At 33.1% G+C, this 26,624-nt stretch overlaps 5 protein-coding genes, 1 long non-coding RNA gene and 1 pseudogene across 12 annotated transcripts; 3 read left to right on the top strand and 4 right to left on the bottom strand.

Annotated features, from left to right (window-relative positions):
* Positions 1-70: 70 nt before the first annotated feature.
* Positions 71-1,333, bottom strand: LOC145948331 (uncharacterized). The gene is made up of 2 exons (XM_083058035.1): positions 704-1,333; positions 71-577 (listed from the first exon to the last, which is right to left on the bottom strand). Exons 1-2 carry the CDS (start codon positions 1,331-1,333, stop codon positions 71-73), a joined length of 1,137 nt encoding a protein of 378 aa, XP_082914161.1.
* Positions 1,334-1,342: 9 nt separating this feature from the next.
* On the bottom strand, positions 1,343-8,927 carry LOC145948330 (uncharacterized). The gene is made up of 6 exons (XM_083058034.1): positions 8,818-8,927; positions 3,248-4,180; positions 2,669-3,110; positions 2,247-2,409; positions 1,766-2,017; positions 1,343-1,707 (listed from the first exon to the last, which is right to left on the bottom strand). The coding sequence occupies exons 1-6, from the start codon at positions 8,925-8,927 to the stop codon at positions 1,343-1,345; spliced, it is 2,265 nt and encodes a 754-aa protein (XP_082914160.1).
* A 298-nt stretch (positions 8,928-9,225) lies between these two features.
* LOC145948324 (zinc finger protein 862-like) lies at positions 9,226-11,833 on the top strand. 3 transcript variants are annotated; one of them, XM_083058028.1, is made up of 5 exons: positions 9,226-9,355; positions 9,431-9,573; positions 10,114-10,176; positions 10,335-10,500; positions 10,600-11,833. In XM_083058028.1, exons 2-5 carry the CDS (start codon positions 9,462-9,464, stop codon positions 11,819-11,821), a joined length of 1,563 nt encoding a protein of 520 aa, XP_082914154.1. In that variant the 5' UTR covers positions 9,226-9,355; positions 9,431-9,461; the 3' UTR covers positions 11,822-11,833. The 3 variants fall into 3 exon arrangements, with proteins under 3 accessions (XP_082914154.1, XP_082914155.1, XP_082914153.1); XM_083058029.1 differs by having other exon boundaries at positions 9,431-10,176; positions 10,600-10,737; positions 10,953-11,131; XM_083058027.1 differs by having other exon boundaries at positions 9,431-10,176.
* Positions 11,834-14,062: 2,229 nt separating this feature from the next.
* On the bottom strand, positions 14,063-17,092 carry LOC145948326 (uncharacterized; annotated as a pseudogene). Its single transcript, XR_014427334.1, has 6 exons — positions 16,746-17,092; positions 16,134-16,396; positions 15,787-15,952; positions 15,388-15,498; positions 15,191-15,301; positions 14,063-14,981 (listed from the first exon to the last, which is right to left on the bottom strand). The product of XR_014427334.1 is annotated as an uncharacterized LOC145948326 (transcript).
* A 1,219-nt stretch (positions 17,093-18,311) lies between these two features.
* Positions 18,312-20,574, top strand: Yif1 (Yip1d-interacting factor 1). Of its 2 annotated transcripts, XM_083058031.1 has the most exons (4): positions 18,312-18,521; positions 18,812-18,906; positions 19,008-19,343; positions 19,912-20,574. In XM_083058031.1, the coding sequence occupies exons 1-4, from the start codon at positions 18,491-18,493 to the stop codon at positions 20,440-20,442; spliced, it is 993 nt and encodes a 330-aa protein (XP_082914157.1). In that variant the 5' UTR covers positions 18,312-18,490; the 3' UTR covers positions 20,443-20,574. The 2 variants fall into 2 exon arrangements, with proteins under 2 accessions (XP_082914157.1, XP_082914158.1); XM_083058032.1 differs by lacking the exon at positions 18,812-18,906.
* A 1,640-nt stretch (positions 20,575-22,214) lies between these two features.
* LOC145948328 (uncharacterized) lies at positions 22,215-24,815 on the top strand. Of its 3 annotated transcripts, XR_014427336.1 has the most exons (6): positions 22,215-22,605; positions 23,046-23,151; positions 23,637-23,763; positions 24,007-24,168; positions 24,249-24,572; positions 24,675-24,815. XR_014427336.1 is itself a non-coding variant. In XM_083058033.1 (4 exons), exons 1-4 carry the CDS (start codon positions 23,137-23,139, stop codon positions 24,680-24,682), a joined length of 312 nt encoding a protein of 103 aa, XP_082914159.1. In that variant the 5' UTR covers positions 22,886-23,136; the 3' UTR covers positions 24,683-24,813. The 3 variants fall into 3 exon arrangements, 1 of the variants encoding a protein (XP_082914159.1); XR_014427335.1 differs by lacking the exon at positions 22,215-22,605 and having other exon boundaries at positions 22,880-23,151; XM_083058033.1 differs by lacking the exons at positions 22,215-22,605; positions 24,249-24,572 and having other exon boundaries at positions 22,886-23,151; positions 24,675-24,813.
* On the bottom strand, positions 24,637-25,263 carry LOC145948329 (uncharacterized). Its single transcript, XR_014427337.1, has 2 exons — positions 25,126-25,263; positions 24,637-24,904 (listed from the first exon to the last, which is right to left on the bottom strand). It is a non-coding gene; the product is annotated as an uncharacterized LOC145948329 (long non-coding RNA).
* Positions 25,264-26,624: the final 1,361 nt, after the last annotated feature.

The following is a 26,624-nucleotide window of genomic DNA, read 5'->3' as shown; positions in this document are numbered from 1 at the left end:
AGCCAGGTAGCCTTTGTAGGTTCGTGCCATCCGCCCTCTCCAAGTCTTTAAGGCTACTGGTCCGGCATAATCAAGGTGTGTTGTAAAAAGGTCTGGCGGGAGCTAATCGAGACGTTGGTAATTGGCCCATCAATTGCTGAGCTCGGATTCCTCGAAACCGAGCACACCGTCCGCATTTCAGAATGTGTGATCTCACAGGCGCTCTTCCGCCGACTATCCAATACGATCTTCGTATGAAAGTTAGAGTAACTTGCGTGCCCCCATGGAGCATTCTCTTATGAGCATCTTCTATAATCAGCCTGCTGAGGGGTGATTTTCTTGACAAGATGTATGGATGTTTTGATTCCGTATCGATTTGGGCATTATGTAGTCGCCCACCAACTCGTAGCAAACCCTCTTGGTCCAGAAATGGAGCAAGTCGCATTAAGGGATTGGACTTTGGCAATTGTTCTTTCCTAGAAATGATACCTATCTCATAGGTAAACCATGCTTGTTGTACCGTTTTCAACCAAAACTTGCGACTCTGCTCGTTTTCCATTGGTGTCAATGGATGTTCTAGTGGAGATGATCGTGGTATCTTTCGTAGACATAAAATAAACCTGCGACAGAGTGTGATAATGCGTATTAGCCTTGTGAAAGAAGAGTATTTATCTAGTAACTCCCAGTAGGAACCTTATTGAGCGATAACACTTCCTGGACGTACTTCTAAGTCTTTGTCCTGCGTAGGCTCAACTCTAAATGAAGGCCAGGATGATTGAGAGTCTGATAGCCAGCTGGGTCCTGTCCACCATAATTCATGACAAGCCAACTGGTCTGGTGATAGGCCTCGAGATGCGCAATCCGCCGGGTTTTCTTTATCAGGTACAAAGCGCCACTTTCCATTCGGCAGAAGGTCATGGATAGCGGATACGCGGTTATGGACAAAGTCCTTCCAGCGAGCTGGATGAGCGGTAATCCAAGTGAGTGTCACGGAAGAATCGGTCCAACAAATCACTGGTGCGTCTGTTAGCTCGAGTGCTCGTAACGTAGCCAGGAGCAGAGCGGCAGTAAGCTCGAGGCGGGGGATGGAGAGTCGTTTGATTGGTGCAATCTTTGTTTTTGAACACACCAATCGCGATGAAAATCTGCCATTAACATCAGGAACTCTCACATAAATCGCCGCTGCCATCGCTAATTGCGAGGCGTCCGAAAATCCGTGTATCTCAACCGAATTTTCGGAATAAACGTTGCCAAACCACCTTGATATTGATATTTGATTGAATTGTTGCAGCTGTTGTCGGAAGTTCGTCCAACGCAGTTGTAGTTCTGGTGGAAGTTGATCGTCCCAATCCATTTTTGTTAATCAGAGTTCCTGAAGAATGATTTTAGCTCGTACGAGAATTGATGAGATTAATCCCAGCGGATCATACAGTTTCGCTATTTCAGACGATATCACTCTCTTCGTTAGTGTAGGAACGTTAGAAGTTTGTGCAGCAGTTGCTAAGAAATGAAGTGTATTGGATTCTGGTTTCCAAATAAGACCCAAGATTTTGCAGAGTGTAAGCTCGATCTCAACAGCAGATAACGATTTGTTACCGGTGGTAGACATGACTTCAGAACAATTGCTGCTCCATTTTTGTAACGGAAATCTGCCAGCTTCGCAGAGTTGTATAACTTGTTGCACAATTTCTTTCGCTTCTGATATAGAATCTGCTCCTCCAAAGATGTCTGTCGTCGACATATCTACCCTTTGTTAAGGGAACAACTGCCTTGGGAAATCGATGACCTTCATCATTCACCAGTTGCTGTAACGTGCGCAGTGCGAGAAACGAAGCGCAATTAAGACCGTAGGTCACGGTCGTAAGCCGGTAGGCAACAGGTCGGCCGTCATGTCCGCTCCATAATATCCTCTGCAAGTCCCAGTCATCCTGATGAACAGCAATCTGTCGAAACATTTTCTCTACATCTGTGGAAAATAGGATTCGGTGTGTACGAGTCCAGAGGAGAATTTCTGATATATCCGTCTGAAGCTTAGCGCCTGCGTGCAGAATGTCGTTAAGAGAGAGTCCACTGCTAGTGTGGCTAGATCCGTTAAATACAACTCTTAGGTAGAAATCACACGGTGCGTAATAGGACTGCGGAATAGAGAGTGCGTCATTGAAGCAACCAATCAGGACGCAATGATACTCTCTATTCCGCAGGATGCGGAATAGCGCTGATTGGTTGCTTCAATGACGCACTCTCTATTCCGCAGTCTTATTACGCACCGTGTGATTTCGGCCTTAGCTTGGTAGTGCGGCTGCTTTCTCTAATCACGCCATGATGAGGTAAATAATATGCGGGGGAGGTTTGGTTGTCTGAAGGGTTAGCCGCTACCATGTGACCCAGTTTCTTGTATTCCTCAATGAAGTCACTGTAGAGCTGCTGGTACTAAGGATTTTATGAGAATTTTTTTGATAATCTATTTCCACAATTAAGTGCTCTCGGTTTCGAATCTCCTAAGATTGTAGGTTCTAATCTTATAGGAAGACGAACAATATATCTTCCCGTTGCATCTCTCGAATGAGTAAATAGAAAATGTTGTTCACACTCTTCTTCATCCTTGTTTAGTTTGAAGGTCTTTGATACGGAAGTTCCTCTTGTATCCAAAATCTGGAAATAAGCTCTTGCAACTCATGATCGAGTGTACAATGATGAACCTGTGCTTTAAGATAATGTCATCCTTCGAGATCGTTCCGGAGAGAACCCATCCAAAAATAGTCTGTTGCGCGACAGGTGAAGATGGTTCGCCGCGAATTAAGCCCGGCAGAATCACTGATCCATAATTATCAGAGCCGATAATGATGTGAATGAGTCCAGAGGAAGCGTAATCAGGATCGGCTAACTGAAGTCCGGTGATGTGAGGCCAGGAATAAGAGGCACTGTCGTAAGGAGGTAACTTCGTTGTTAAACGCGGTGGGACATAAGCATCAATTGTGCATTTTGATTCTGGATCATGGATAGAGTGTAATTGTATTGAGACAATTCCTTTGGTACGGCCTGAGTATGTGCCACCAATTCTATTGATGCTGCAGAACGTTTGAGCTGTGCACGTTGCACCAAATCTTGCGAGATGAATGACAACTCTGATCCTTGATCGATCAATAAACGTACTGTATGAATCTCACCGTTCTTCTTTTCTAATAAGGCTCTACTCGTCGCAAGCAATGTAAGTTTGCGAGACGAAAACGATTGCCCGGTTTGATGAGCACATACCTTTAGTTGTCACTTTGCAGAAGGTTGAGCTAGCTCTGAAGAATGCGCAGTTTCGTTCCTCGTTTGCGCATCAGTAGTATGTTTAGAAGAATACGTGCTGTTGGCGTCATGGATCGAAGTGTGGTGCTTCTTTCCACACTTTAGACAATATTTGGTGGAGTTGCACTTACTAGCAACATGGGGACCGAGGCAGTTGAAGCACCGTCGTTGTTTAGAGATGAAGTCCCTTCGTTGTTGGAGCGTCTTTGACTGGTAGCGTTTGCATTTTGCAAGGTAATGCGATGATTCGCACAGTGGGCATGTAAAATTTCCTGAATTAGAGGAGGTAGCAATATGAGCAGCAATCTTAGTGCGTGGTTTACTTGAAGAGCTAACAAAATATTCTTTATGAAATCCAGAAGTCGTGGCATGTAAGTTTAAATTTTCCATGGCCCTTGTTCTTCCAACAAGAAACTCCTCAAACTGGGTGTAAGTCGGATAGGTTGAAGATGACCCAAGTTTTACCTCCCATGCCTCACGAGTTTCAGGATCTAGTAATCTCACGAGAAGATGTAATAATAGCGGATCCCAATGATACACAGCGCATCCTAAAGCACGTATTGCCCCCATAGATTCAGATATCGTAGTTAGGAGAGCTCTTAAGCCTTGAGCGGATTTCGTCTTTAGTGGTTTCAAATTTGTCATCCTATCTAATTGCGCAGTTATTAGGAATCGTTTATTTTCATACCTGGAAACTAGCAAGGTCCAAGCAATTGCGAAATTGTCACCGGAAACAGGTAAATTGCAAACTAAACGAGCTGCCTCTCCAGTAACGCACGTCTTCAAATAGTGCATTTTTTCTACGTTCGATAAATCTCGATTGTCTCTTATCAGTGATGTAAATAAGCAGTGTTGCCAAGTCAGTAGGACTCCTACCACAGTATAACTACATACAGTAGTGACAGTGCTAGAAAATCAGCGAGTAAATTTTCTTTTACGCATGCGTTAGCTGTAAGGCTAAGAACATGGCGGACTGTCATGGCGATATCACAATATTGTGGCGGTATGAACCTACATATAATTTTATATTTCTTTAGAAATGAAAAATTATCTATTTTTACAGAGAGTAAAGAGACACAAACAGATTCAACTCTGTCAAGAAATTCACCTAAGAAAAAATTAATAAAATGTAAGAAAAGAATTGCATTGCTACAAAATAAAATTTACAGATTACAGAAGAAAATAAATACGAATAAAATAAATACGAAGAATAAGATTGAGACTCAAGAGTGCATGGAACAGTACTTAAATTCAACAGATCACTTTCTGCCAGCACCTCTTGCAGAATTTGTTAAAACTCAAGTTCGTCTACATCAGCAAAAGAAAAAAGGTAGAAAATATACTGTAGAATTTAAAGAATTTTGTTTGGGTATATATTTTAACAATGCAAAATGTTATGAATTGTTGAGCAAAACATTTTACTTACCAACTAAACGAACCTTACTACGCATGATAACTAATTTAAAAATTTTATCAGGCATGCATGATTTTTTATTTAATGCGTTGCGAAACAAAATAAATACATTTGAAAATTCCTCCGATAAATATTGCATTTTGTGTGTTGATGAAGCTTCGTTAAAAGCAAATTTATTTTATAATATTAGTAATGATGAAGTAATAGGTTTTGAAGATATCGGAAATGGCAAGTCTTTCTCTCCTGCATGTAATGTTGCAGTATTAATGATTAGAGGCATGTGTACATCATGGAAGCAACCTTTAGGTTATTATTTCTTACACTCTACATTTTCATCTATTCAGCTTAAAAATGTAATCAGTGAGACAATTATTAAATTGCAAGGCATTGGGTTGAAAGTGATTGCACTAGTTACAGACATGGGTAGTAACTTCATACAAATGGCAAAGTTGTTCAACGTCACTACAAATTCTCCATATTTTATTATAAACAATGAACAAGTTGCTTATTTTTTTGATCCTCCACATGTAATAAAAGCTTGTAGAAATAATGTTTACAATAACGTTATATATGCAAATGGCAAAGAAATATCTTGGACTTACATAAAACAATTATACACAATAGATAGTAAAAAAGAAAATCGATTAGCACCAAAACTCACTAATTCTCATATTCGGCCTACTAATTTTGAACGCATGAAAGTTAAGTATGCCGTCCAAGTTTTAAGTGCATCTGTTGCTTCCGCTTTAAAAACACTTGTAACGCTAGATCTTTTACCAACTGAGGCACTTGCTACATCCGAATTTATTGAAACCATGGATAATTTATTTGATATATTTAATTCATCTAATGTTAATAGTAAAAAACTATATAAAAGAGCTTTTGCTGGTACAAAGTCTGAAGAAACTTTTCTATTATCAATAAGAACGTATTTATCTAACATAAAAATATATAATAAAAAAAATCAAAATATTACTAATAAAATAAAAGCTTTTGATAAATGGATTCACAATATTAACAGTTTGCTTCATTTATGGTCTTATTTGAAAAATAATTCTTCAGATATTAAATTCTTACTTATGCGGAGATTTAATCAAGATCCATTAGAAAATTTATTTGGAGTAATAAGGTCTTTAAACGGTAACACTTATAATCCAACGCCAATACAATTTTATTTTACATTTAGAAAAGTTTTTGCAAAAAACTATTGTAATTCAGCAAGTGGGAATTGTGCTGAGAACTATGATAAGATATTAACTGCATTAAAAAACTACACACACAAAAATTCTATTATACAACATGAAACGCAAAAAGAAAATTCTATTAAACTAGACAATCATGATTATCATCGTATTATGGATGTGACAGAACAAAATGCCTTTCGATACATTTGTGGTTATCTTATACGTAAATGCCTTGACAAACATTCTTGTGATGTATGTTTAACGTTTGCAAAGCAATATATTGATTTAGACAGCACGTCATATTATTGTTTTTTTCGAACATATTACTCTATTGAAGAAAATATCTATGGCAGTTTGTTAATGCCTAACAATGAGTTTATTGAATATATAAAACAATTAGAATCTTGTTTCTTCAAGAATATTCAAGAGTTAATGTTACAACCAAAAATTATTTATAAATTAATATCTATTTGCAGTAGTATTAAGTTTAGTCATCCTTGTTCACAATTTCCATTACAATATTTAATTAAATTATATTGCAGAGTCAGATTATTTTATACTTTGAAGTTTATAAACCGAGAATTTAAATCACAAGGAGGTCACAAAAAAATGATAATTTTGCGCCACAATTAAATGTCTTAATATTTATTTCATTTATTCGTTTTAAATTTAATATTTTCATTATAATAAATGTTATGTTTTTGTTATATTTTCTATAACATGTATTCTTTTTAACATTTATGTTTTTATAATATATATATATATATATATATATATATATAATACTAATATTTATTCTTTTTTTATTATTGCAACCTTTAACAACTTATGATGCTTTATAATACTCCCATATATTCATATGTTTTTACTTCAACTGTGTTTATTGAATTTCATTTCTTACTTTTTTCTGTACTTTTTAATTTTTCCTTGTTTGTGGGGTTTAACTGGTATCAATTACTAACACTATTTGCAACAGCCTATATTTTAATATTATTTAATATTTCAGAATTGCACTGAAATATCTTGGCATCTCCAAAGATATTTCATCGTTTACAAAAACAAAACTGCTGCTACACAATGAGATCAATTTGTAATATATGATTCTGGATTCCTGATAAATCTTCATTTTATATATGTGTATATATATATGATAATAATGAAAAAATAATAATTGTTATTTATTTCAATGTTTTCTGATCTCAAAATATTTTCTATATTATCAATAAATTGCTAACTTTCAACAATCACGTTTTATATACTGTTTTATAATTTTATTAATACATTTTTAAAATATACTAACATTAAAAACAGAAAATAATTTGCATTATTATCTTTATCTCATTAAAAAAGACTTTGCGTAAGACGTTATCGCGATTCTTAATGTTCAAATGAAGCGCCCGTAAAGCTTACAACATGGCTGACCGTCACGTGATCGACTCACGGCTACATCAAAGGAGCCGACAGCTACTGTCACTACTGTATGTGCGTTTTCCATTTAGCGACACAAGTCGACACAAGCATCATTCTATCTTTGTTCTACATTCTATGAGAACAAAGATAGAATGATGCTTGTGTCGACTTGTGTCACCAAATGGAAAACGCCCTATGTAGTTATACTGTGCTCCTACTAAATCTGGTAGTTTGAAAAACGCGGTTGGAGGAGAATTACACAAATCAGAGAGAAACCTGAGAGCGGCCACCGCGATCTAGCGGACGCGTGTACTGATGCGCCCCCTGACAAAGTGGACATGAACTACGTCGTTACGCTCGGTAAAAAACATAGAAATGGTTCGAATCCGTGATATGGTTCATATCTGAACTACTCGGATAAGAACCGAGTTGAGAACCAAACCGAGTCAGACAAGGACCAACAATCCATCGCTCTGGCTTTGTCTCACCAACGATGAGCGTCTCGTGGACTCGTGCGGCGGCAGGCACGAGATTTCGCCTCTCGCGCGTAGCGTTCCACGTAATTCGAGGACAAAACTTTATGACGTTAAACTTTGGGCAATATATAAAAAATTAAATATATTAAATATAAGGTGTAAAATCAGATTATAAGTTGAATAAAAATTATATCCAGTTTTTTGAGTACATTAAAAAAATTGTTTTTTGAAAGTGTATATTAAAAAAAATTGTTGAATTAATTTTGTTTTAGATGAATAAATATTCTAATTTGCATAAATAATAAAAAAAAAGTGCGAGTGACGGGAATTGAACCCCACTCGTAGTACGTACACTTAAGTCCGTGGTTATCACGTTACTGATTGTGAGTCAGGTTCGATTCCCGTCACTCGCATTTTTTTTTATTATTTATGCAAATTAGAATATTTATTCATGTAAAACAAAATTAATTCAACAATTTTTTTTAATATACATTTTCAAAAAACAATTTTATTAATGTACTCAAAAAACTGGATATAATTTTTATTCAACTTATAATCTGATTTTACACATTATATTTAATACAAAATGAAACAAATAATAAAACGCTTTATTGAAAGTGCAAATTAAAAAATTGTTGAATTAAATTTGTTTTACATGAATAAATATTCTAATTTGCATAAATAATAAAAAAAAGTGCGAGTGACGGGAATCGAACCCGACTCACAATCAGTAACGTGATAACCACGGACTTAAGTGTACGTACTATGAGTGGGGTTCAATTCCCGTCACTCGCACTTTTTTTTTATTATTTATGCAAATTAGAATATTTATTCATCTAAAACAAAATTAATTCAACAATTTTTTTTAATATACACTTTCAAAAAACAATTTTTTTAATGTACTCAAAAAACTGGATATAATTTTTATTCAACTTATAATCTGATCTTACACCTTACATTTAATATATTTAATTTTTTATATATTGCCCAAAGTTTAACGTCATAAAATTTTGTCCTCGAATTACGTGGAACGCTACGCGCGAGAGGCGAAATCTCGTGCCTGCCGCCGCACGAGTCCACGAGACGCTCATCGTTGGTGAGACAAAGCCAGAGCGATGGATTGTTGGTCCTTGTCTGACTCATCGGTTTGATTCTCAACTCGGTTCTCATCCGAGTAGTTCAGATATGAACCATATCACGGATTCGAACCATTTCTATATTTTTTACCGAGCGTAACGACGTAGTTCATGTCCACTTTGTCAGGGGGCGCATCAGTACACGCGTCCGCTAAATCGCGGTGGCCGCTCTCAGGTTTCTCTCTGCACAAACTGTAGTACGTAGGAAATCTAGTAGTTTTTAATTTCTATGATTGGAGGAAAGTAAAAATATATCCTACTGTTTCCCCTAGTGAATTCTGTTGGATGCACTTAAGAGCCAATTTTACCAACCTCGGTTAACTTTAACTTCCGGTTAAACTGTCTTTGTCTCTTTTCAGATACGTTCTTTAAAAAGAGACAAAGATATAGTTTAACCGGAGGTTAAAGTTAACCGAGGTTGGTGAAATTGGCTGTTGCGTTTTGAAATTCGGTAGAAGAAAGGTTAGATTGAATAAATACTTTAAATCCTTTTTGTTAAATGTATTAGAACAATAATATAAATAATATTGTTTTTAGAATATTAATTTGTTTTCTAAACAAATAAAAAATGTCAAAGAGGAAAGTTCCATATACGCAAAAATATCGTAAAGAATGGGAATCAAACCCATTGCTTAAGGATTGGATGCAAGAGATTCCCACAGATAAAAATGCAGTTTTTTGTAAATATTGTTGTACTTTGAAAGCACATCATGCTCTCCTTATAGAACATGCTAAGACCTCAAAACATGTTAAAGCTGCTGAACCATTTTCAAGTCAGAGACAATTAAAATTGATATTTGACCAGGTTTCTGGTTATTCACTTGAAACAGCTACAGCTGAGATAAAAATGGTACTTTTTGTCACGTGTCATTGTGCGATAAGATGCATTGATCATCTAAGGGTACTAAATAAATCTACTTCCAAGAGTTCCAAGACTAACATTAATGAAATTAAGCTGCACAGAACAAAAGCTACTGCAGTTTTGAAGAATATTATTGCTCCTCATTTTAAATCTGATTTAAGAACAGATATTGGAGATAGCTCTTATAGTCTTCTCATTGACGAATCAACAGATATTGGAGTACTAAAACAATTAGGAACTTGTATAATTTATTTTTCTATGTCAAGAAAAACAGTTGTCTCCACTTTTTTAAAGTTAGAATTATTAGAAAGAGGTGATGCGCTGTCTATTATTAAAGCAATCAAGACTACTCTTGCAGACTATGGTCTTTCTATTCAAAAAATGCAAGGTCTTGGAACAGATAATGGATCTGTTATGATAGGTATGTTTTACATATATTTTTATATTTTTGAATCTTAATATATACAATAAGAATAGATGCATATGTATATGTTATATACATATGCATCTATTCTTATTGTATCTATGAAATTTCATGTTTCATTTCTTTCGCTTTTATTTATCCACATATTTTTTTAGGTATTAACAATGGTGTTTTTCGTAAGCTTAAGGAAGAAGTACCCCATATAGTATTGATTCGTTGTGTGTGCCATTCCATCCAACTAGCTGTTTCAGCTGCAGTGGCAGATACACTTCCAAGAAATTTAGAATTTCTAGTCAGTGAAACATACAATTGGTTTTCAAGGTAAATGTGTTACTGATTTTATATTTTCATTTTTTAAATAGTCTTTTTAAATAGAATCATGATAAATTTGATTTATATTATCCATTTTTCGTTTTTTAGATCAACAGAACAGCGAGAACAATATAAAATTCTTTTCAAAACTTTAAATGATGGTTTAGAATCTTTAAAAATTCTTCAAATGGCAGCTACTCGTTGGTTATCAATTGCAAATGCAGTACAAAGAATTCTTCAACAATGGTTAGAGCTTAAAACTCATTTTCAATTAAAAAGGACTGCTGATAAATGTTACACTGCAGAACTCTTGTACAATATGTACAAAGACATACGTAACGAGTTATATTTTATATTCTTGAAACCTATATTGAATGAAACCCAGGCTGTGAACAAAGCATTTCAGATTAATAATGGGGATCCTGCAAAGCTTTTAAATGATCTGATTGTTCTTATTCAAGGACTTGCCCAGCGAACTGTGATAACTGGATGTAAAGAAAATCTTCTAAAAGTTAACGTGAAAGATTATCTTCATCCGCATCCATATCTTGGATATAATTTTGAAGAAAAAATGAAAGAAGCTAGATCAAATAATTTATTAACAGTTGATGATGAAATTCAAATTAGGACTAGATGCATAGATTTTATAATTGCTTTGGTCTGTCAACTTCAGCAACGTTTACCAGATAATATAGAGGTTCTACTTAATATTTCACTTTTTTCTCCTGAAAAATGCCTCCGCGTTATAAAACCATCTGTGATTCCTCTCGCACAACTCATGAATGAAACAAAAGATACTATAACAAAGATTGATTATCAATGGTCAAAACTCTCTTTTGTTCAATGGCAAAATATTACAAATACAATTTCTTTTTGGGCTGAGGTGCAAGAATACAAGGATGCATCGGGTGAAAATCCTTTTAAAGATCTTGTTAATTTAGCATTAAAATACCTTGTGCTTCCATGGTCTAATGGTGAAGTAGAAAGAACATTCAGTCAAATGAAAATTGTCAAAAGTTCTATACGGAATCGTCTTCATCAGGATACAGTTAATTCCATTCTTACTACGCGAGCGGGACTTCGAAGAATAAATAAGTGTTGTTTTGATTATCAATTTCCGTCTTCAGTTCTTCATCAAATGGGAACTATGATAGCATATAAAAAACAAGATACATCTTCTAATAGCATCCAAAGCGTTTTACAAACTAATACCATTGGATTTAATAATCCCATTTTGAAGTCTCCATTTAAAGAAAATTTGGATCCAGATGATCCACTTTATATCTATTTAGATGATTCAGATATAATAGAATCAGATATAATCGTTTAAATATTTATATTATGTAATAATCCAATATTCATATATATTAAGTACTACAGTATTATAATTTATGTGCAATTTTCAATGTGCAATAAAGTTTATTTCTTAAAATATTATTTGAAATTCTATTTCATTAATTGTAAGAAAAACTAATATATTTAATCATATAATAACATTAATAACAAATAAAATCCTCATATTTTGGCTTTTTTGAAACGTATTAAAACATTTTAAGCTATAAAGTCATAATTATATAAAATATAATTTATTAAAATTTTTGAAAGATTATTGAAAATAACTTTATACCTAAATATATTTTATATTATACATAAATATATATATATATATATATATATGAATTACATTCATAAACATTAAAATCAACTTTATTATAACAATATTGATCATATGTAATACCACGAGACCACTTTATAGCTAAAAGTGTTCTTAATTCGTTTAAAAAAACCTGAATTATGAGAATTACGGTTCTTCATATAAATAACAAAAATATATCACTGCATCAGTTGGTTGATGAAAAGAATTGTGTTATTGAATTCGGGGAAAAAAAGACTAGATTTTTATCATTCAAAATATAATTTTATAGGATAAAATGATTTGTTGCAATATTTATTTATAATATTTATACAATTGTTATTACAAAATAAATAATGAAAATATAATACATAATGAATAATGAAAATACATAATTATTACAAAATAAAAATATTATTGTCCTTCGAATAACGTTAACTTATTGCGAAAGTGCCTTTGACTTTTTACATTTTCCATAGCTTCTTTGCCAATATGATAAAGTCTAATTTTTATATATTTACCAGCAATTGCTTTAATCAAATGTACAATGTGGTTTTCTACAGGATTTTGATCATGTGAATGTTGTTTTAAATTTAAAAACAAATTATCCGATTCAGTAAATTTGACAAGAACGCAACTTACAAGATAAGTTTCTGTGAATTTTTTTTTCATAAATTTTCCTCCACTTTCTGCCAAAGCAAAGCGGATGACTCTTTCTGCTTCATGACAAATTTTTGTCACACTAGACGATGGATATTGTAAATTACCGCGGTTTTTTATTTGTATTAAATTACAGTTTTCATCTTGTTCACCGTCTGAATTTAGTACATTAACGCATTCTTCGCAATACAATATTTTTTTTAGATATTTTACGACAAAACCAGCAATATATACTATAATTCGTGAAAAAAATTCGGTGATTCTACGAATGTCTGGAAAGTACCCGTGATCTTCTATAATGTCTGCAGTTAATACATTGTTTTGCATATTATCGTTACATAATGTCAATGGAATTGAACTATTATTGATTATTTGTTCACTACTTTGAAGAACTAACGCAAAATTGAAGAACTAATGCAAAATTGCAATATGTTCAAGAGGTATACAATTACCACTGCCTGAATCTCGAATTTCAGAATGAATTAATAATTTTTTCATAGCCGCTTTAAACTGATGAGCAGTTGGGTTATTATTATAACCCCCTTTGGACCTAATGCAACCAAAAAATAATTCTATATGGTCTTGACTTATTTTGTACGTTGGAATGTACTTCAAAATATTTTGAGTCTCACAAATTTCGTTGTATAGTCCTTTTAAACTCTCGATACATATTAAAAATCCAACTAAACCAATTTTCCTAGTAGAATCAACAATTCGAGTTCCATTTTGAAAATAAAGGTTCAAAATGTAAGTCTTACATTCTTCCAATTTGTCTATTATTTTTGTATAATTCAAAGAATTAAGCGGTTGTTTATAATTAAATTGTTTCATATTTTTAGAGTTGAAAATATCAAATATATCATTAAATTTAGATACAAATTCTATTGTTGCTGAACAATTCTGAAACTGTGGAAGACGTAAGTCTTCTTTGCAAACTTGAAGTGCTTGAGCAACAGATTTACTAAATAACTGAGTAGCAAAACGCACTTTCATTTTTTGTTTGTGATATTGAATATGTGCTGATCGCAGCTTATTAGCTAAATGCAAACTTTCTTCTTTTTGTAAATTATATAGATCTGTAATGTACTGCCACCTGATATATTTATTTGATCCATCGATAATAGTTTTGAAATCTCCAAACAGGTTACGAACAAGCTTTATCATATGGCATGGATCAGGAAAAATAAATATTTTGCCCTTTGTAACTGGATGAGGAAACGAAGTCTGTAAAGAATTTAGTATTAAATTGCATTGCAATTGTTTCGCCGTAGATAAATTTGTGGCGGCACCATCAAAAGTTAATGCAACAACTCTCACACCAGTGTCATGCAGCAAGGAGATGCATTGAATAATCAAATTACTTTTCTGATCTGCCGTTATTCCATTAATGAAAAAATAACCCACGGGTACTTTCCATGCAGCATTCATACATACAAAAAGAAAAACCAAGGCATCTTTAGCAATACTAGTACTATCGTTAATAATTTCACCTCCAAAATCAACGTAACCACTATATTTTTCACCATCGTATTCAATATGTTGTCTAATTGACATTTCATCAAAAATTAAGGTACCGACTAGTGGGTAATCTGTAGCTTTTACCCGTTCAGAAATACTTTTTAATGCTTCTTCCATAAAACCAGGATTTCCATTAATTGATTTGAACCATTTACTTATTGATTTCGGGTGTGGAAGACATAAATCGAAATGTTTACGTACATAGTTATACGCTTTGGGTGAGTAATAGTGCAATGTTAAAGCGAATTTTCGAAGCTCAGGAGAATATTCTTTCAAAACTTTTGATTTGTTACTGCTTTTTGCTGTCAAACGCTTCAACAAGTGTACATTACACTTACCAATTGTTTCTAATATATCTGCATGCTCATCAGCCAATAAATTTTTCTGTTGAGATCTTTTAATATTCTTTGAGATCTTTTAATATTGTATTTAATGTTGCGATTCGTTTTTCTTGACGCTTGTTTCTCTGCTTCAATGTTCGTATCTGCCGTTGAAAATATTCCTTTTGGTGGGATAAAGCTTTGCGCAAAATTTTTTTTCTGGGTGAATCCTGTAATCGCTGATCGGTAGGAACATCAAATGTAGAATAATGTCTTTTTGACATAATTTCATTGTCACTGTCATTATCATCTTCTCTGTAACGTTTGAGTGTTTGTTGTTTTGTTATTTCCGACTCCAACTGTAATTGTACATAAAATTTTAAATTTTACTTACTGCCATATGCATAAGAAAGTATTTTATAAAAAAAAAAAATTATTCCATAAAAAATTTATAAAAATTAATTAAAATTAATTAATTATTCCATAAGCAATCAAAAAATATTATAAAATAAGTACATTTTTCATTATTTTTACATGTTTAATACGGAATGTAACTTGAAGTACTTACTGTTAATTCATCATTGGAACCAGATTCTTTTAATGAGATTTCCATTGGTATTTCGTCGGATACATGATGGAAAGTTTCTATTAACTCAGTTTCGTTGTTATCTTGTAAAGTCTGTAATATAATATTTATTGTTATGTTAATACAAATATATAATTAGTTGAATGCAATTAATCGTATAGTCAAGAAGAAGTACTCACAGTCAAATTATTGTCGTTCACTGTTAATGAAGTTCTAACTGATGTATTTGGCACAGGTGGAATCTCAATTTCTTTTTCTTTCAACTCTACTTCAACCTCTGAGATATTTAGCTATAAATATTAAAGTAATTTTTAATATATGTATTTATTCATACATGCTATCATTAATATGTTATATAATGGTAATCTAATATTTTTGATATATCAGATAGATAATTAATAATAATAAAGTATTTTTCAAATAGAATATCTATAGAATATTGACATAAATAAGACAATATTCTACAGAAGAATAGTCAGAATCATTCAGTAAAGTATATTTAAATTTATAGTATTTAGATTTATTAAAATTTAAGATTGTGAACAATGATATTTAATTGTAAGTAAAATTATACTTACGATTGGAATGGCATTTTCTTTTAATCTTGTTCGCGTTAGGGAGCTACGATCAAAGCTACTTTCCGAAAAATGCAATGAGCATAAATGTGGAGATTTCGGTAAACATTCCACACGAAGACCCATATTTTTAATCCAAGTTAATTTTCTTACTTCATCTTTTGGAAATCTATATAGTAAGACAAATCAATAAAATAATTATAGGTTATCATCACGTATTGGAATTATATCTAACAGTATTTAGCAAAAATTTATTCAAACAGTAAAAACTTTTACATAGAACCTTACTTTATTTATATAAAATAAGAGTAAATTTTATTTTGTAGTTAGATTATGAATATAATACTTACCGGTGGTATGTGATTTCAACATCTTGTTCCACATTTTTTTGCGCTTTAGCTTTGCGATAACTTTTGTTATAACAGCCGATTGCAACACAAAGCGGCATTTTTTTATATTTTCGTGTAAAAATAATTCAATGTCATTGCTGTTCTATACCTATGGAGCAGCACTAATGTCGCCAGACAATAAGGCGGCCCCCTCCTCCCCTAAAATCTTCACCCCCCGCGCCAGAAAGCTCCGTCCAGGTATATTCATACGTCCATGGCTTTGACTATGAGTACGTTTACACGGTACCCTTAATCAGGTTTAATAACACCCGTAGTTGTAAAACTGGCCAATCACAGCCATTTCCCTGAAGAATGGAACGGCTGTGATTGGCCAGTCTTACAACTACGGATGTTATTAAACCCGATTAAGGGCCAATTTCACCAACGTCGGTTAACTTTAATCTCCGGTTAAACCATATCTTTGTCTCTTTTCAGATGTGTTCTTAAAAAGAGATAAAGATATAGTTTAACCGGAGGTTAAAGTTAACCGACGTTGGTGAAATTGGCCCTAAGGGTGCTGTGTAAACGTACTCTATATAAATATGGACTGCTAGTTATATCGAAATCCAAGACCTGTTGCGACATCAATGACCAAGTGGTGAACAGAGGAACTAATCCTTGTGAAGTGAAAGCTTTGCTACAAGTTTGCTACTTGGTTTCCTCTTGTTTTTTATCATTGACTACGTTTACACGGCTTCTAACTTCGACTTAATAACGCTGATGTTATAACTCCTACTTAAGATGAGTTGCGTTTACACGTTCAGACTTATCTTATTGCCATCAAGCTGAAATAGCTTAATAACTTTCGTTCTGTACGTACTATGGTATGGAATACAGAATAACCAACTCTGCAAACAATGGAGAATTAAAATGTTTAATTTTTATGGTTGGCATTATTGCCATCGTTACACTGCGACCGTTTACACATCCTTTTTACGTCGATGTAATAACCCTAAGCCTCTTCATCAAATGACTTTGAGTTACTACATCGATGTAATAACTTCGTCATAAAAGAGCGTTTACACGGCATCTACCGTCGGTAGTTATAACATCGATGTTAAAACTTCGGCTTAAATCGGGCCGTGTAAACGTAGTCATTATCTCTTATTTATTTAAATAATAATATTATAATGTATTTTATTTTTATCCTTTTGGCTGCTTTCGCAAGAAAATTAAAATGATCCAGATTAAAATGATCCTGTGCTGTGATTGGTCAAATCTGAAATTTCACTGAATTTCATTGAAATTGGACTGAATGAAATTCAGTGAAATTTCAGATTTGACCAATCACAGCACAGGATTATTTTAATCTGGATCATTTTGATCTTTCGCGAAAGCACCCGCTGTCAGATCCGCAGTCTTCGCAGCATACTTAGAGCCATTCCACAATAGGTTGCAAATGCTCTCGTTGCCAGTTGATAATTGCAGATTGACCAATCCGATTGGTCAATCCGCAATTATCAACTGGCAACGAGAGCATTTGCAACCTATTGTGGAATGGCCCTTAAGACGATCTTAAATACAAGATCGGACTATGAATACCGGCCTAACAAACGTTCTAATTAGCATATTCGTGACCAACAAACGATTCCGCATCGATTGAGGCTCTGCAAAACTTAAATAATCTAAATTAAAAGCCGAGGGCTAACTTCACGGTTATTTCTCTAGAAAATGATCAAATATCGTTTTTTGCTTTTATTTAAGAAACGACGATCTAACAAACGTTCTAATTAGCATATTCGTGACCAACAAACGATTCCGCATCGATTGAGCCTCTGCAAAACTTAAATAGGATCAAAATAAAAAACCGGAGGCTAACTTCACGGTCAATTTTATTTTTTATTTTGCAGCGCGAGGCTAATCTAACAAACGTTTTAATTAATCTAACAATCACCTACAAACGACTTACAAACGATTTAAAAAAAAAAAACTCAAAAAGTCAAAATTGGGGGGCCAAGTTCACGGAGCTAAAGGATTGAAGGCTTCGTGGATACTAGACCTAGACCATTGACTTGTGCCAGCTCTCTGCTTGTGCTCTCGCTCTCGCTCAAACTTTCAAAATCCCCTAGAAATTCCCTATTCGATAGCTAATGAACGTCAAACTCGTCGTACGACAGATGTAACGTCAAGTTTATGAATAAATTTCACAATAAGCGACTACAAAGAGCAGAACATGGCGACGTGTTGTGGTACAAATTGTTCTTAATCTTATTCTTTATGAATAAATAGAATCGAGTAGGTGCAAGCGAACTTGTATCTTGTCTCGCTGAATTATTAGGAGAGCACCTGGAACATAAAATAAAAAAAGCCGCTGAAACATGAATTACAATCACTCGAATGCACGTCGAGGTGAGCGTAACCTACGAATGACAGATGTAAACTTATATTAGATGTATCAGTACAAGATATTTATGCTTAACAATATTCATGATATCGCGATAATCCTCACTTGTTGTAATATGTATTTTTCATATCGTGTAATAAATTATTCTTGCCTAATTATACGAATATAACAGGAAAACTTGTGGTTATATATAGATTTCATTACTATAATTTAAATATTGGATACAAAGAAATTGGTAATTTTATATTCTCATCCTTATATGCATTTTATAGAGAAATTAATTATGATTTGACAGGAAAGCCAAAGAGATTATTAGATCCATCAGCTGGTTTATCCGTACCAACTCCTCCAATGCCGCAAAATCTGTATATGCCTGTATATAACCAACAGGTAAATTTCATAGAATGCACGTGTTATTCATTTCACTTATTGCATATATATTTATACTACACATTGAATTTCTAACTAATTTGTGGTGATTTTAATTTTAGGTGCCTGCAAATAACGGTACAATGCCAGAATATGGCTTTAATGTTCCTGGAGGAGTCCAGGCACCACCTCCATATGGATTTAATCCACAGATGTCAAACTATCCACTCAATGATAGTCAAGGTGGGGAATTTGCAAGCCCACAATTTGCGACGCAATTATTGGCTCAACCTATGGTCACAAACATGGCGGTACAATATGGAAATGCGTTAGTTGGTACTGGGAAACAACATCTTGAGAAATATGTGCCAATTACAGCATTGAAATATTATTTTGCTGTAAATACAGATTACGTCTTTGCAAAATTGATGCTGTTGTTCTTCCCATTTACACATAAGGTAAGTTTTTTAGAATGTTTACTGAAGGAGACAAATACCCTGTGTATAGAGATATAAATAAACAAGCCTCGTTTTTTTTAATTTTGTATTTTTTTCAGATATTTAATATTTTTGTATTCTAATTACTGCAAATTGATTTTTCACTTTTTTTTAATTTTTAAATGACAGATATCGAATAATAGATAAAAATGATCCGAACCGAGTTTATAATTTGCTGCACAAGTCTCATTAATCCATTAAAATAACTTTTGAAAAAAATTAATTAAGAATATATGAACTTTAGTTTTTTTTATTATGTTAATAAAAAATATAAAGAAAAATAATTTTATATTTAAATAATTTAATATCTAAAAAAATAAAGAAAAAAAAACAAAATTTTTTAAACTTTCTATTAGAAAAAAAAACAGCTTTTTACATCTCTATCTGTGCTGTTAAAAGGACATTCCATTTTAATAGTTTTATCTCTATTTTATTATCTTTTGTCTCGTACAAAATATATTTACACAAAATTTACACGTCAAAATGTCTAATTAAATGTATTAAACAAATTCAATAACAATTCTTATAGGACTGGTCTGTAAAATACGAGCAGGACGTACCATTGCAACCGCGATATGAGAAAAACGCGCCGGACATGTATATTCCTACAATGGCGTTTTTCACATATGTTGCTACAGCGGGATTAGTTTTAGGTATGCATGAACGTTTCACTCACGAGCAATTAGGTATCCTTGCTAGCTCTGCTCTAGCTTGGGGTGTGATTGAATTGCTCGTTCATACCGTGAGTCTGTACGTGATGAATCTTCAGACGAGTCTAACAACATTGGACTTGTTGGCGTATTGTGGTTACAAATATGTCGGTATCAATGCAGCCCTATTGTTATCGTTGCTATTTCGAAAATTTGGTTATTACGCGATATTATTATACTTTAGCGTTTCTCTAGCTGTCTTTCTGATGCGATCGTTAAAATTAAGAGTCATTCCGCAAGGCCACAGTTCGTATACGGCCTCTGGAAATAAGAGGCGACTTTACTTTATACTGTTCCTAGCTGGTATACAACCCATTCTGATGTGGTGGCTGTCGTATCATTTAATTTAAATGGTACACATACCTATGTGTGAAAAGTTTATAAAACACGCAGCGAGGGAGAGGAGAAAATGTGTATATTTATTATTTGATTACTAACATCATCTCTGTACATTTTTTGTAATAAAATTCGATACAAATATAGTATACCACATGTGTTATTAAAAAATTCTGGGGAAAAAAAGTGGGTCTGGCAGTAAGATACCTTTCTGTAAGATATGTATATGATAGATTAAGTATACACGTAAAATTAAAAATATAAATCGTATTATGTAACAAATTAATTAATTATAGCTTTAATTTTTTTTACTTATAAAGGCCATTGCACGTACAAAAATTTTAGTCGTAATCGTAAGGCCGTAAGCAAATCGTCCAATCATAGAGAAGAATTATCATAACGTAATAAGAATGCTTAACTGTGATTGGACGATTTGCTTACGGCCTTGCGATTACGACTAAAATTTTTGTACGTGCAGTCGTGATGCATAAATATATCTAGATAAGTAAAGCCCACGGTCGTGTATACAGGTCTTGCAACTCGCCCAATTTTCAGTGGTGGGGGTAGATCGCTTATTGAAGCAATTTCATTCGCTTTGCCGCCACGAGGCGAGGATCGTTGCGATCGGGTAATGTTGGCAAACGTAAGCAACAAATTATGATGAATTAAATTAAAACATTAAATTAAATAAAATTAAATACAAACATTTTATTTAATTGTTTAATACTACAAATATTTATAAAAAATTATAAAAGTGTTCCAAATTTTAATGTTTAAATTCATGTAGAATTTCATAATTATGACGTATTTTTTTTAGTTTTGCGTACTAATTTTTATAATTTTTTTTTTGTAGAATTTTTTCCGCCAGGGTGGTAAGAAAAATTATTTTGCTACTTTTATATAAGAGATGCTTTATTGGTTTGTCAATTTCAATAATTTTTTTTTATGTACAAACTGTTTTTCCATATTTATATTTTTCTGATGAGCGTATTGTCTCATGCGTAACCTAATGCCTAATGTAATAAACAATTGCGTATGAAAAAATTTCGGAGGCATGTTGTGTGCAAGGAAAAGAAAATTTATATGTAGTCAGTACTTCGTCGACAGTAAAATCAAACACATCGGAGCGAGAGCAATACTTTGTAAAATTGTAAAGCATGCTTCGACGTGGCGGATGAGATCAAAAAACTAAACGACGACAACGGACTGAACCACGACCGTGGACTGAACGGACTCATCATAATTTGTTGCAAGGTTGGGAACGTATCATACCTTATGTATCATACATAGATATTCTACGTATGATACTAAGTATGATACGTGCCTTAGTTTGATACATATGTGTTCGTATCATACGTTACATAACCTTTCGTTTCACACGTGATGCATCATGTAAACAAGAATAAATTATGCATTATACGCATTACGCATCATGCGTGAAATGGAATGTACCCAATTACCTATTGTTAACTACTGTGCAGAGTTGTTATTAAAAAGTAATATAAATAATAAAATAATATGAATAAGGGCGGAAAACCCAGACATTCTTTCTGGACAGAAGGAACTTTTATTGAAAAAAGAAATGATAAAGGAAAAAAGTCATGATATAACAAAAATTATCGATTTTACTATTTGATTTAGGATTAATTTAGGAGTAATTGGTTTAGGATATTAAATAAGATATGCTTTGTTTATTAACTACATTAAACACTGTACTATTATATACTGCACTTACATTTTCAATTTCACTTCTTTTTTGTTTTTTATTTATAGACTGTATATTGCATATTTAAAAGATCTGTTTTTTATTAATGGTTAATATACAGATTTGAGGTTAGGATTAAATGTCAAATTTCATGCATAAGTTGTGTTCCAAAATTCACTGCTAGTGCTGAAAATCTATAACATACATAACGTGAACTATAATTTTCAGCGCTGGCAGTGAATTTTGGAACATAGCTATAATTTGATACGTATCCTACGTATGATACGCAATCATACGTATTATACGTAGGATACTTCTGGAATGCGTATCAAACCCATCCCTGATTTGTTGGTTCCGTTTGCCAACATTACCCGATCGCAACGATCCTCGCCTCGTGGCGGCAAAGCGAAACTGCTTCAATAAGCGACCTACCCCCATCATTGGAGTTGCAAGACCTGTATACAAGACCGTGGTAAAGCCTCTTGCACAATGCCAGGCAACAGGCAATAGGAACAGGAAATAAAAAATATCCACCAATAAGAGCAGAGAATAGATATTATTCCCTGCTTTTATTGGTGGATATTTCTATTTCCTGTTCCTATTGCCTGTTGCCTGGCATTGGCCTAGTTTACATCGTGCACTTGATACGCGTATCAAATAGTAAATAACTAGTACATTGGTTCAGTTATTGGCTGATCAGCTTAAGGGTGCCTTCACATGCGGCGTAAGATGCGTACGCGTAACTTACGCCAAACTCATCAACCAATCACATCATTTTAGTTATCATACGCAAATTTACCTAGTTATTTAACGTAATGCCGATACGCTAAATTCAATTTTTTGCGTAAGCCGCCGAAAGTCGCATAGGCAACCAGTTTATTTACGCATATTTTTCTCCTTATGGCCGGCAAGATAAAACATTGGTCACCCGAGGCCGTTAAACATTTAAGAAGAAGCATAATTTTCGTTCGTGCTGAATGTGTTTCGATGTGTGCTGAAAAAAATGAACCAAATTCGGGTAAGAACAAATTTTATATAAATAAAAATTATCAATTTAGATGTAATTCATCGCTTGCACAATATAACAAAGTAATTTTAAGGTTATCTCTGGTGAAAATTATTTTCAGAATCTCTCATAACAATTTTTTAGATTTCTTTTTTTGAACATTTCTGAAAGATGTGCCAATTCATATAGAAAATCTTAAAATTTTCTGAGAAAGTTCGAATTTTTATACGAATTAACGCATCTTTCAAAAATGTTCAGAAAAAGGAATATAAAAATTGTTCTGAGAAATTCTGAAAATAATATTCACCAAGTAAATCTTAAAATAATTTCGTTATATCGTGCAAGCAATGAATTATGTCTAATTGTAAGTATTGAATGAATATTTTATGGCCCAGCGTGTGTGTCCAATAATTATTTTTTCATTTGCATGCTGGACGAGTTTGAGCAACCTGTTGTGTCTTATGTATCTTCACTTACATATTTCTTTTTTAATACAGCACAAATGTGGATACTGTGGATGGATTTTTAAATTTACCACAAACTTTGCTGAGCACGAGTGCTTCAAAGATTACATAGAAGGAGTAGACCATATCAATGTTGACGAAAACTATGTCGTGACAATAGGTATGATTACTATACATATATTTTCAATGATTACTATACATATCTTTTCAATGATTACTATACATATCTTTTCAATGATTACTATACATATCTTTTCAATGATTACTATACATATCTTTTCAATGATTACTATACATATCTTTTCAATGATTACTATACATATCTTTTCAATGATTACTATATATATCTTTTCACTCATTTCACTCTATTAAATAAATTAAAAAATATAATTATATTTAACAGTTAAAAACAATTCAACGGTTGGCAAAAAAGAAAATTTAAACGAACTCTTAATCGAAGCAGTTAGAAGCAAACCTAGCTTATATGATCTTCGTGTACCTGCTTCAGAGAGCACACTGTTACGCAAAAAAGCATTATGGATAGAAGTGTCGAACATACTACAAGGTATATTTAATCATCTAGAAAAATCTTTTTCTTATTTTATTGCATATATAAATGAATTTTAAAATCAATTATTTATCAAGATTTCCTCAGTCCAGAAGAGGCTAAAGCCTAGTCTACAATAGAATCGTAAGGTCGTAAACGTAAGAAATTGACCAATCACAGTTGAATTCGAGGAGAATAATCGACTGTGATTGGTCAATTTCTTACGTTTACGACCTTACGACTCTATTGTAGACTAGGCTTAAGGCTAGATGGAAGTATTTACGAGACAATTATATAAAAGCTCGTAAGAAGGTTCGGGCGTATGTACCTAGCGGATCTAGCGCTAATGCCATTGAAAATAAATCTAAATTTCAATATTATGAGCTTATGGCATTTCTAAACGATTCATTGCAGACACGGCCGTAAGTTCTTACTCTTTAATATTCTTATATATATTATTTCTATTCTATCAGAAATTAAAGAGAGTTTGTCACATGTGTAATCCATTTATTATGATATTCTAGGACAGTGAGTTCGTTGACAGATGCTAATGCTAAAAATGATGAAGTAATTTCACTTGACACCGAAAACGAGCAATATGAGGGTAATATTACAGCTGGGCCTTTAACAACGCTTCAAATTTCGGATAACAATTCTCTACAGACATCCTATGTTTCTTCACGAACATCTACACCTACAAGTATTTCTCCACGGACGTTCGATTCTATCGACATTCTTTCACAAGTCCCCAAACCTACGAAAGATTTTTCATGTATTATACTTATCTAATAAAGATTAAAATAATAAAAATTAGAATATTTTATTTTTAATTAGTTTATCAAAATTAATAATTATTATTAGCACTTTTGAGTATTTAATCGCGGAACTATACGTGTGAAACCTGTTAAAATATTATTTTTATTTATTTATTTATATATTTTCTTATTTATTTATTATTATTTATTATTTACATACCTTTTATTTATATACGCTGCACCTCATTTACTTCACCGTACATACGTACTTAACCTTCTTCTTCTTCTTCTGTTATGGCAACGAATACGTACTTAAGCAGGGAGCACACAAACTTGCATAGGCGCATAAGCGTATGCATAAGGGCTAGTCTACAATAGAGTCGTAAGGTCGTAAACGTAAGAAATTGACCAATCACAGTTGAATTCGAGGAGAATAATCGACTGTGATTGGTCAATTTCTTACGTTTACGACCTTACGACTCTATTGTAGACTAGGCTTAAGAAATTTGATTGGTCCATAAACGTATGCATAAGAAAATAAACCAATTAAATTTCTTATACATATGCTTATGCGCCTATGCAAGTTTGTGCTCCCCGCTTTAACCGTATGATTACGCGCACATTTTACTAAGCACCAAGTACCTAATTCACATGGCGCGTATTTAACAATACGCCTAAATAATAACAACCAATCGAGAATCCATTTAGTATTTTTGTTCTATTGTACAACAGAAAGCCTGCTCTGTTATTGGTTAAGCTAGTTACGCTTTACGCGAAATTTAACGAAATACGCTCCATGTGAATAAGGTACTTTTAAGGGTCGGCAGGAGACATGGTGGAGACCTCCAGCGGCCGGCCGAGAACTACGGATTCGTATATTCCATATTTTAGCCAAAATACTGAATGAATCTCATTAAATAAATGATATTTATAATCAGTAAGATTGTCCGCAAGGAGCTAAAGAGCTATTTTTTGGAAAAAAGATAAAAATAAAATTTTTATAAAACTTGGGGAAATGCGCAACTAGCAACGGGTAAGGTTGGGTTGGCCATGAGTCCGTATTTAATTTATTATAAATTTTTAAGAGCGAAAATGCAAAATCCGACTCTTTAGCGCTTTGCTTCATTATATAAAGAATATATTAAAAAAAATTTCACGAAGCTATGTAACTTCTTCGATGTAAAATTTGGGATGAACGATTCTCACTAGATCATCTATAAGGAGCAAGTCATGGGGAAATTTCTGTGGTAACATACTGACAGCTTGACAAGGAGAGAGATAATCGTTCTGTCTTTGTCTCTCTTGCATTACGTATGTAGTAGCGTCCATGTAGGCACAGATACTAATATATTGAGCACACGGATGCGATTATTGCGAGATATGTCAGTAAGAACCGGCTATCATATTACCTTTGTTTCTCTGTATATGTAAAACGAGGATAACGCGATATCTTAGATCTTGCTCCTAACCATATCTTCCAATAATTGTATCTTATTGTATGCCGTATCTCGCATATATTATGTATCTCAAATTATAGAATAATGATTTATTAAATATTAAAATATATATATTTTTTAAAGATTATTATATATATATGTATAATTTAGAAAGAATATTTAAAATATTTATAAGTTTATATATATATGTATATATATGATTGACAAGTATGTATTATCTTGATTTCTTTTCGATTATATATTGATGTTACTGTATAAAAAT

This window comes from Prenolepis imparis, unplaced genomic scaffold, assembly GCF_030444845.1.
Source record: "Prenolepis imparis isolate NDT839.2.m4 unplaced genomic scaffold, iyPreImpa1.0 SCAF_335, whole genome shotgun sequence".
Lineage (NCBI taxonomy): Eukaryota > Metazoa > Arthropoda > Insecta > Hymenoptera > Formicidae > Prenolepis > Prenolepis imparis.
This window is presented reverse-complemented; position numbering and strand designations above follow the sequence as displayed.

What these genes read in the sequence shown, in the direction of transcription:
- LOC145948331 (XM_083058035.1), bottom strand. Translation starts at nt 1,333, where the DNA reads ATGGATTGGGACGATCAACTTCCACCAGAACTACAACTGCGTTGGACG. An exon ending in CGCAGGACAAAGACTTAGAA is followed by an intron (nt 578 to 703) that starts GTACGTCCAGGA and finishes TGTCTACGAAAG; the next exon opens with ATACCACGATCATCTCCACT.
- LOC145948330 (XM_083058034.1), bottom strand. Translation starts at nt 8,927, where the DNA reads ATGAGAACCGAGTTGAGAATCAAACCGATGAGTCAGACAAGGACCAAC. An exon ending in TAAAGCACAGGTTCATCATT is followed by an intron (nt 2,410 to 2,668) that starts GTACACTCGATC and finishes TAAAATCCTTAG; the next exon opens with TACCAGCAGCTCTACAGTGA. An exon ending in GCAACTGGTGAATGATGAAG is followed by an intron (nt 1,708 to 1,765) that starts GTCATCGATTTC and finishes TGTCGACGACAG; the next exon opens with ACATCTTTGGAGGAGCAGAT.
- LOC145948324 (XM_083058027.1), top strand. Translation starts at nt 9,462, where the DNA reads ATGTCAAAGAGGAAAGTTCCATATACGCAAAAATATCGTAAAGAATGG. An exon ending in TAATGGATCTGTTATGATAG is followed by an intron (nt 10,177 to 10,334) that starts GTATGTTTTACA and finishes ATATTTTTTTAG; the next exon opens with GTATTAACAATGGTGTTTTT. An exon ending in ACATACAATTGGTTTTCAAG is followed by an intron (nt 10,501 to 10,599) that starts GTAAATGTGTTA and finishes TTCGTTTTTTAG; the next exon opens with ATCAACAGAACAGCGAGAAC.
- Yif1 (XM_083058031.1), top strand. Translation starts at nt 18,491, where the DNA reads ATGAATTACAATCACTCGAATGCACGTCGAG. An exon ending in TCACTCGAATGCACGTCGAG is followed by an intron (nt 18,522 to 18,811) that starts GTGAGCGTAACC and finishes ATGATTTGACAG; the next exon opens with GAAAGCCAAAGAGATTATTA. An exon ending in TCTTCCCATTTACACATAAG is followed by an intron (nt 19,344 to 19,911) that starts GTAAGTTTTTTA and finishes CAATTCTTATAG; the next exon opens with GACTGGTCTGTAAAATACGA.
- LOC145948328 (XM_083058033.1), top strand. An exon ending in AAACTATGTCGTGACAATAG is followed by an intron (nt 23,764 to 24,006) that starts GTATGATTACTA and finishes TATATTTAACAG; the next exon opens with TTAAAAACAATTCAACGGTT.